The sequence below is a fragment of the Idiotropiscis lumnitzeri genome, chromosome 12 (assembly GCF_059441095.1).
Source record: "Idiotropiscis lumnitzeri isolate Australia: NSW breed Sydney's pygmy pipehorse chromosome 12, RoL_Ilum_1.0, whole genome shotgun sequence".
NCBI classification, from domain to species: domain Eukaryota; kingdom Metazoa; phylum Chordata; class Actinopteri; order Syngnathiformes; family Syngnathidae; genus Idiotropiscis; species Idiotropiscis lumnitzeri.
Genome location: NC_142402.1, coordinates 7,925,574 through 7,935,555, shown reverse-complemented (window position 1 = coordinate 7,935,555; position 9,982 = coordinate 7,925,574). Strand labels below are relative to the sequence as shown.

The 9,982-nt window shown below is 40.9% G+C and overlaps 1 protein-coding gene across 1 annotated transcript; it reads left to right on the top strand.

Moving 5' to 3' along the window:
* The first annotated feature begins 7,425 nt into the window (after positions 1 to 7,425).
* LOC148325703 (protein capicua homolog) lies at positions 7,426 to 9,562 on the top strand. Its single transcript, XM_088311241.1, has 5 exons — positions 7,426 to 7,550; positions 7,623 to 7,779; positions 7,862 to 7,969; positions 8,063 to 8,120; positions 8,713 to 9,562. The coding sequence occupies exons 1-5, from the start codon at positions 7,426 to 7,428 to the stop codon at positions 8,925 to 8,927; spliced, it is 663 nt and encodes a 220-aa protein (XP_088167367.1). The 3' UTR covers positions 8,928 to 9,562.
* Positions 9,563 to 9,982: the final 420 nt, after the last annotated feature.

Here is a 9,982-nt window from a genome sequence, read left to right as displayed (position 1 = left end):
GTAAACAGCGCCCCCTTGTGGTAAATCTAATCACTCTATTACGTCACATAAATAATTCAACAATTTGCAGCACGCCCGTAACCCTCGTGTGGATAAATTGTTCGGAAGAAAGAAGGAAAAACAAGGGCGAGTAAAAGTACAAGTACTGTCTCAACTCCTTTCATTTTAAAATGCACGAAACAACTTTAGCCAAAAGCTTTGAGGCCACAATATTGCATTCAATTAAAGATGCACCATCATTTATTAACATCTCAGAAATGTTGGTACAGTTTAATAAAAGTTGAATGCTCTATCATTTCAATTTGTACATACCTAAAAAAATTTTAGCTTTAAACTATACATGGCATGGCAACACCTTCAATTCTGTTCCATCCATCCATTAGCTGATGGCTTCCCCTCACAAGGGTCGTGGGCGTGCTGCAGCCAGCAGTCTTCAAGCAGTAGGCAGGGTACACCCTGGACTGGTTACCAGCCAATCGCCGGGCACACAAAGACAAACAACCACCCGTTCTCACACTCACACCTAGGGACAATTTAGAATGTTAAATCAATTTACCATGCATGTTTTTGCAACGTGGGAGTAAACCGGAGTACCCGGAAAAATCCCACACAGGCACGTGCAGAACATGCACACTCAACATAGGAAGGCCGTAGCCGGAATTGATCATACAACCTTTGCACTGTGAGGCCATCATGCTAACCAGTCTTCCACCATGCCGGTACTTAAGTAACAGTACAAAAAAAGTACAGACTATGAAATTTTATTATAAAAATCTGTCAATTGCACACGATACTTTATTAATTGGCTTAGTGGGGCGGGTGGGGTGCTCTGATGAGCGAGGACGGCTCCTCTGCCCACAAAATATTTTATAACTTTCATGGTGCTCGTGCCGAGAAGAATAAAAAAAAATAGCAACGTTCACATGAAGGCCTATTTCTATAACGTTGTGCGCCTCCACCCAAAAAAAATGATAGCTTCAAAATACTTGTGTATTTTACAGATTAGAATGTTTTTTTTGTTTGTTGTTGTTTGTTTGTTTTGGTTTTTTTTAATGCCAACAGCTTGTCTTTTTTAGGCTGGCACCATTGACATGATTATTATTATCAGTACTCTACAGTAAGACAGCGCTTTCCATGCTCCATATATTCATGTAGCACTGCTCCCAGTCAATACTCTTGAATGGTGGCCTTTGAGAAACCTCATGCTAATATTGTCATTGACAACATTTAAAATACATGCACAAGGACACTTATATGATAACATATGTACAATTATATACAATTATTCCATCAGACGCCTTCATGAGTACGCCGACGCCACAGCCGTGTTAGATGTGGAAAAGTGAAACAAATTGTGAAGATGCCTCCTCCATTTGTGGATTAATACAGTGTTAGAATAATATTTGGAGGTTATTATACATTTGCCATGACGCAACTTTATTTCAATACATGGTGCACATATCATGTTGAAAAGAAGGGCGGTGGCACTTCTTCAGAAGTGAGGATGAAGTAAACAACATCGTGATGAGTCCTGATAAAGAAGTTGGCCTCAAAGTCTGAAGCAAGCAACATCGTGCTAGGTCCTGATAAGAGATGCTGACGTCAAAGTCAGCTGCGACCCACGACGACACACCAATGATAAACCGGACCAAACCAGCTTTTGAGAAGACGAACTGTACCACCCTTGAATGTAATCTGATTTCTCGAAGTGTAATCTGATTCCTCGATGTTATAAAAGGGAATGTATGAAAAACATCGAGGAACAGAAGGGAGATGAAGTTGCCAAATAAACTTTGTTAACCTTTCTGTCTCCACAAGAGCTGTTTGTCCTCTCTTTTCAGCTATGAACCCTATATGTCAAATTGGCGAACCTGACATAAAATTGGTCCTTCGAGCCGGATATTTGGTGACGAGGGACTTCGTCAAGGGTTTCGTTCAGGCCCTCCGACTCGCGCGCTCAGGCTCCACCTCCCCGACGCGGCGGGCGAGGCGGGCCGGTGGTGCGCCCGGGTCTTTCGCATACCCCGCAGGGCCGGGATCCCACCTCTGCGAGGCGGGGGGCCGCGAACGGCGCACGGCAGGCCGGAGCCTGCCGACACCGCCCACCGCACCCCCCACCTCTCCATCCTTCACTTTCATTGCGCCGGATCCTACCTGTTTAGGAAAACAGGGGAAAAGGAAAAGGGGGAAAAAATAGTGTGAATGGAAAAGTGTGCATGGAGGCTTGCAACCTCATTTTGGAACAGGAAATTTAACTGACAACTGTCTGGGACGCAGAAGCTTGGGAATTACCTAAAACAGAGTAATTGTCAGCCTGTTCAGGGACTGGAGGACAGGTTAGTCACCCTAGGTGTACCACTGTCTTGCAAAATGGGGAAATCAAACAGTAAAAAAGCTAGCAAAAAGGATCCGAAACAACAATTGACGTGTAAGGACTGGAAATTTATAGAAAGCCAATGTCCGGAAAAAGTAAAACATTTAAACTCATGGATAACAAAATATAAATTCGCTGGTCAGCTTAGTACACAAAAAATAGTCGACTTACAAAATAAAACGAAGAGAGGAGAGAAAGAAAAAAAAAAAAAAGAGGTCGAGAAGCAGCTACCAAGCCATTCATAGGTGTGGCTGTGTGTGCGCTGATAGATAACGTTCTGCGAGGCAACATCATTGCAGACATGAAACAACAAAGTCTTATGCAAGAGAAAATCTATGGCTAGAAAAAGGAGCTACTTTGACTAATGGCATATATGTCAGTTCAGATAAAAAAAAAAAAACAAAAAAAAAACAATTCTTCCAAAAAAATATTTTTCGCAATATTGACACATGTTGTCACACATGTCAAACAGGAGGGATGGTATGGTAAGACAAACCAAACCAATTTTATACAACATATGGGTTTAATTTTTTCTCAAAAGATTTTTTGAAGAGCCTGTATGATCTGTGCTCGACACAATTGTCAGGGAAACATAAGCCCAAAACGAGGACAGTTTCCCCAAGCAACATACACCTTGTGCATTGTAAAAAGTCATCTCAACCCTACCCTATTAGGGGTCTCTCGGTTGACATGATTTTCGCGTGGATAAAAAATTGAGATTTTGTGTTGTGTAGTTTTGGTTGCACTAAAAGCTGTGTTTCATGCATGTGTCCGAGACCATTACTATGAGTAATTCCAACAGCTCTTCCATCAACATGCCTTTTAGAAGTAATGATGAAATTAACACCTAATGCGGACTGCATTGCTTGGAATGATGTGTACGCTGCGATTAAGGCAACGAAAGATAAGCCTATCTTTTCTACCGATGTGGCAGTGGCTAACTTTACTTGTGTTAATCTCACAGGAACACAAGTGGTGTAAGACAACTGTACTCCAAGCAGGTACACTACTGCCACGCAGCGATGTGTGGTGGTGGTGCGGGGTACTAAACTATTTGATTCATTAAAGGACGCAGTTGGAACTTGTGCATTGGTGTCACTTCTCTTACCAGTGTCTATTTTTCCATCCACAGCAGGGGACATTCGGAAGGCAGTTGAAGCCCACGAATAACCCTATTATTACGCCAGGAAAAGACGAAGTGCTTCCTGGAGGGATGGTGATATGACCTATTTGGATGCATTTGGCCAACCAAGGGGCGTACCAGATGAGTATGAGTTGGTAAATCAAATCGCGGCAGGGTTCGAGTCCATTCTTCTTTGGATTACACCGAATAAGGATGTGGATCGAATAAATCACACACACTATAACGTGCAAGGATTGGGGAACTTCATTGAAGAAGGATTTATAGCTATTAAAGAACAATTGATCCTTCGTCGTCCTTCCATCTGGGGTGACGTAAAATTGGTCCAAAAGAACAATTGGCAGCAACATCACTCATGGCATTTCAAAACCGCATCGCGGTGGACATGCTGTTGGCAGAGAGAGGAGGGGTTTGCGCCATGATTGGGGATCAATGTTGTACTTTCATTCCTAACAACACTTCTCCGGAAGGGTCCCTCACAAGAGCCATTGCAGGCTTGCGCACCCTGAAGCATAAGCTGAAGGAACACTCAGGTGTGACTACCTCTGCATGAGTGGTGGAACAAAACGTTTGGTAAATATAAAAATATGGTATTTTCTGTAATGATTTCTATAACAATGTTCACCTCAATCCTTGTACTGTGTGGATGTTGTTGTATTCCCTGCATTCGCGTTTTGCTTTTCCGATTTATCTCAACAGCTCTCGCTCCAACAAATTCCAAACGACAGGAAATATATCCTTTGATTAATTACAGAGGTGCTGGTGATGGAGGAGACAGTGATGACCAAGTTGATGACGACGACTGAATTTACCTGGGAGATCCTATTCGTTAATCCAAAACGCTCAAATACATTAAAGTTAAACAAAGAAAAATAGAGGGGTTTACATTTGCTATCAAGCTAATGATTTGATGGAATTAAATCTTTGGAAATTCCATTGATGATAATATTTGGGGCAAATGTAGAATAAACAGGGGGGAATGTTAGAATAATATTTGGAGGTTATTATACATTTGCCATGACGCAACTTTATTTCAATACATGGTGCACATATCATGTTGAAAAGAAGGGCGGTGGCACTTCTTCAGAAGTGAGGATGAAGTAAACAACATCGTGATGAGTCCTGAAAAAGAAGTTGGCCTCAAAGTCTGAAGCAAGCAACATCGTGCTAGGTCCTGATAAGAGATGCTGACGTCAAAGTCAGCTGCGACCCACGACGACACACCAATGATAAACCGGACCAAACCAGCTTTTGAGAAGACGAACTGTACCACCCTTGAATGTAATCTGATTTCTCGAAGTGTAATCTGATTCCTCGATGTTATAAAAGGGAATGTATGAAAAACATCGAGGAACAGAAGGGAGATGAAGTTGCCAAATAAACTTTGTTAACCTTTCTGTCTCCACAAGAGCTGTTTGTCCTCTCTTTTCAGCTATGAACCCTATATGTCAAATTGGCGAACCTGACATACAGAATGATTGATTTTGATTGCATTGTGTTATTCTAACTCAAATTTCTCAATATTATTTGATGATTTTATGCCTAATACAATAGCCACATCCAACATGGTGGATGTGTTGACATATTGCTTCGACCAGGCCATCATGTTCAACGGGTCTCTGCTGCATTATTTTAAAAAACACAAAGGAAAATGTATCTTCATGTATTTTTGTCATTATTTTATTTATTAAAAAATGTTAAAAAAACAAAAAAACAAAACTTCAACATCACATGTACATAAGTATTTACATCCTTTTGATTGTTACTTGACACCTGGCATTCATGTCAATTAGTTACATTTTGTCTCATCAGACCACAGAATTGTGCTTCTCATGGTATCCCCAGGTACCAACTCTATTGACTTCTCGCTTGGTTTGTGCTCTGACATGCACTGTCACATGTGGGACCTTAAATACTGAAGAAAGGTGGGTGGATTTCCAAATCATGTCCAAGGTACTGGGGCAGCACGGTGGCCCGACTGGTTAGCACGGTGGCCTCACAGTGAGAGATATCAGCGGTCGTGGGTTTGATCCCGGTTCCGGCCTTCCTGTGTGGAGTTTGCATGCTCTCCCCGTGCCTCTATGGGTTTCCTCCCACATTCCGAAAACATGCATGGCAGGTCGATTGAACGCTCTTAATTGCCACAAAGTATGAGTGTGAGCGTGGATGGTTGTTTGTCTCTGTGTGCCCTGCAATTGAATTGCAACCAGTTCAGGGTGTACTGCCCGAAGATAGCTGGGATAGGCTCCAGCACCCCCACGCGAGCATAGTGAAGAGAAGCGTTCCAGATAATGGATGGATGGATGTCCAAGCGACTGAATTGACCACACTTGGACTCCAATTAAGCTGCAGGATCAGTCATAACATGATGCACCTGGGCTCAATTTTGAGCTTCATCTCAAAAGCTGTGAATATGTATCTGTGTGTGATTTCTTAGTTTTTAATTTTTAAGAAATTTGCAAAAATTGTAAAAAATACCACTCTTCACGTTGTCATTATGAGGTGTTGTGTGTAGAATTTTGAGGGAAAAATGTTTTATTCTGTTTGGAAATATCACTGCAAAATAAAAGAAAAAGTCAAGCTCTGTCCATGCTTTCCAAATGGATTTGTCTTTTCTTTATTTTTACATTGTATTGTCATCTGTGATGAAACATCGACGGGCCCATTCTGACAAAGTTAGAGGTAGAATGTTCAGAAAACGTGTTTCAAATGTAAAGAGCGAAAGAAGAAAATCAAGTACCACGTGTAGAGAATTCAAATATCTTCACTCGGAGCAGAATTAAATGTAATACTATTGCATCTATTGGCCTTTTCACTCAGAGTTCAAATCTGAGAGCGAGTGAGTGACAGAGAGAGAGAGACAGAGACAGAGATAGAGAAAGAGATGGGAGAGAGAGTGCAAAAACACGGATGGCAATATGCGCGGCTTATGTGTGAAGAAGCAATTGAGAGCCAAAATATGCATTTAAATTACGTTTCATTTATGCAAAGCAATGAAGTGCAATAAAGACAGCCATCACTACAGCAAACAACAACATTCTGCTCACACAAACACCTGGGGTCAATTCAGGGTGTCCAATCAATTTGCCATGCATGTGAGAGGAAACCGGAGTACCAGAAGAAAACCCACACAGGTACGGGAGAACATGCAAACTCCACACAGGTAGGCCGGAGCCAAAATTTAACCCTGCTCCTCTGAACTGTGAGGCCAGCGTGCTAACCAGTAGGCCACTGTGCCTCCCTACTTGTACATAGAAATAATTGTTATTGTTTATCATAGATATTGTGAATTGCAGTCGAAAAGTCAGACGGAGAGAATGTAAATAATTATGAGATCTGTTGCATTGTGAAAACGTGAAGGATATTTTCCGTGGGAATATGATTATGGAGTCATGGGCTGGATCTTTATAATGGTGACTGTGAAATGCAATGAGGTTATAAATGGATAGGATATATATATTTGTATTTGTTTCTTTGTTTTGTAGTTTTATTCGCTGCTCCATACAGTTAAAAATCGGTCTTTCCTATCTCTCTCTTCCTTCCTCCCCGCCTTTCGCCATCCACCCTCTGTTGCCTTCTTCATAGCCTCTACAGAGAACAGGAAACCATTGAACTTGTGAACTATTTACAAGGTCGCAACAACATAATTGTGCTTTTTTTTCCCATCTGGCTATCTTTGTGTTTGTTTGTCTGGTTGATTCAGTGTTTCAAATAGATTTTCAATGAGGACTTGAAGTTGCATGTTATTGATACTAATATATAGTTTCAAGTAGATTGATAACATTTATGTTTTTCTGCAGATCACTTGTGCACCAGAAGTGGTGAGCCAAATTGGAGAAGTAATGTAAGTCACATATATACAAAGTACTCATCATGTTTGCATCTACAAACACACACTTCCTGTTGTCTAATGTGTTCGTCTTTGTGCGTGTGTAGCGATGGGCAGCTGTTTTCTGGGTTGAATTCTGACTCCGGCGTTATTCTCCCTGCAACTCATCGTTTAGACCAAACATATCCCCAACAAAAGTCCCCAAAGTAAGGATTTATTGCTTTTCCTGGCACCACCAGAGGTGATGTGTGTTTTCTTATGTTTTGTTTTTTTAATAGGAAAAAGAAGAATTCTCTGGCCCAGGACGCCAGCAGTCCTTACATTAAGAAGCCCCCCAATGCCTTCTTATTGTTCATGAAGGAGCAGCGGCCCATCGTCAAAGCGCACTTTGCAAATAAAGAGAGCGCCTCCGTGAACAAGGTCCTGGGGCAGATGGTGAGTTTGTTTGCGACATTCGTCCTGATAACATGTCTGATGTTTTAATTCATGTGCGATGACACTGTGATGATGTCCACAGTGGAAGTCACTGACGCAGCAGGAGCAGCAGAAATACTTCCTGTTGTCTGAGCAGATCAGGGAGATCCACGCCATCATTTATCCGGAATGGTCCTGCAGGGACAACTATGTGAGTCTCATTGTTATTATACAGTGGATCATTTTTATCTGGCCAATGTCCGTTTTGTGTTCAATGACTGAATGTTTTTTTGTTTTTGTGCAGAGCAAAAAGAAAAAGAGAAAGTGGGGGAGGAGCGCTACCAGTTTAAACAGAGAGACCGGTAAGTTTTTGTTTGGTATTTTTAATTCATGAAAAAAACCCAACACTCACAGGCACAGCCTACTTCATTAGGTACACTTCAAGATCCAAAATGCTATCTTTAAAAAGATGAGAATTCTCTGCTTTGGCTTTATTTCACGAATTAAAAAAAAAACTAATTTCAGTTGTTCACACAGTAATAGAAACATCTCTCCTTGTTATTCATTGCACTCTTTGAACTCACGGCTCTGGTTAAATCCACATCACATCGTTTATGGATGCCATGTTCCTATTCCTGGCATTGCCTTATATTTTGGCAAAACAGATGGTTGTATGGCCGCAGTCTGTTCCACTCATCCCCGACAATCCTTGCAGATCCAAAAGACGATGCTTGTGGGACATCAACCTGTTATTAATCAAATACTTATGGAACATAATCTAGCATTATTATTTTAAAGAGATGAATAATTAATTTATTTTGTGTCAAAAATGATGGTGTTAAGTTGTGCGAGTCAATTTCTGAACACACCCTGTGACATCAGTAACGGCGCTCAACAATTACCATCTTCCAAGAAGCACCAGACCTAGCGCCGCTAAACAACCACTATTTGCAGAGTCGGCACCTGAGCTCCTTCTGCAGGACGCCATGCCGACCAAATGCACGTATGCAGGCGAGTCGTTCCAGTTTCCTGTCAGCGACTTCAACATCTTCTTTAACATGCCTGAGGAGATCTCACCTGTGCCCTTCGTGGCGACGAAGATGGTCGACGCAGATGCCCCCAACTTCTCATCCGCCTCGATGCAGAAAGTGGAGTTTTGTTCTACTTGATGATGATGATGCAGCTCCGAAAGCAGGAGTCTCAAATTCTGGTCCTCGAACAGGAAACAGGAGTTTGATACCCCTGTCCTAAAGGGCTTGGACTGACCTGACATGCATGCACTTCGAGCTGCTACGCAGACATTGTCACTGGTGAACACTCCAGTTATCCATTGTAAAGATCAGTGGCACTTTTATTGCTTCACTTGATCACATGTATTTTTCTTGAGCCTTTTTAGGATTATTTTATAAGATTTTTTTAAACTGCAGAGCACTGTTGTTTAGCACTGTTGTTTTTCAAGCTACTGTCTAAAACAGGGGTCTTTAACTTTTTTGAAACTGAGAGCTACAGATTTAATGTGAAGGGCTACCAGCTATCATTATTTATATTTTCAAATCACCACTTTTACAGCCCCATGTCTTATCACTGGTGCTGTATTTTTAAAAGAGGCCCACACATTACCTGGTGCCCGCATACACCTTATCGAAAATGTTTTAGAAATGTAATGCTATGAATTATCTCTGTCTTTTAAGTGCTTTTGATTTTGTCTTTTACATGTTTTTATAAATACATTTTGAATTCTATTCCATGTGTCAAATTCTGTAACTGGAGTACATTCTATTTTTTTTAATAACCAATATGTAAATGCTGCATTTGATAGTACAGAAAATATGGTTGTTTTTTTAATATAAAAATGAGAACAAAAAAAATAGTTTCCAAACTTTCTTCCACATTAATGTGACTTATAACTTGGAAAAATCAGTTACACAATGGTGAACACGCTCCTGTGATTTCATAATTAAACAACATTCAAACTCATGTTGAATGGCAGTCAGCACACATCTGCCACTGTACATTTAAAGTGTCAGATTAAGGCCAGAGCTTTAGCTATATATATAAAAAAAAACTGACCCAATGGATGATGCCACCTTTGTGCTTCACTTTAAGCAGGGTGTTTTTTGCTGATGAGTATTGCTGTGTTTGTGCCAAACATGCCTTTTATTTTTATTTTGTTTTTGAGTATGGCCAAAAAGTTATTGGTTACATTGGACCTAAACACATTTTA

Excerpts from the sequence above, each read along its gene's own strand:
- LOC148325703 (XM_088311241.1), top strand. The coding sequence starts at position 7,426 with ATGTGTTCGTCTTTGTGCGTGTGTAGCGATGGGCAGCTGTTTTCTGGG. Across the intron at positions 7,551-7,622 it reads CCCCAACAAAAGTCCCCAAA|GAAAAAGAAGAATTCTCTGG; the intron begins GTAAGGATTTAT and ends TTTTTTTAATAG. Across the intron at positions 7,970-8,062 it reads GGTCCTGCAGGGACAACTAT|AGCAAAAAGAAAAAGAGAAA; the intron begins GTGAGTCTCATT and ends GTTTTTGTGCAG.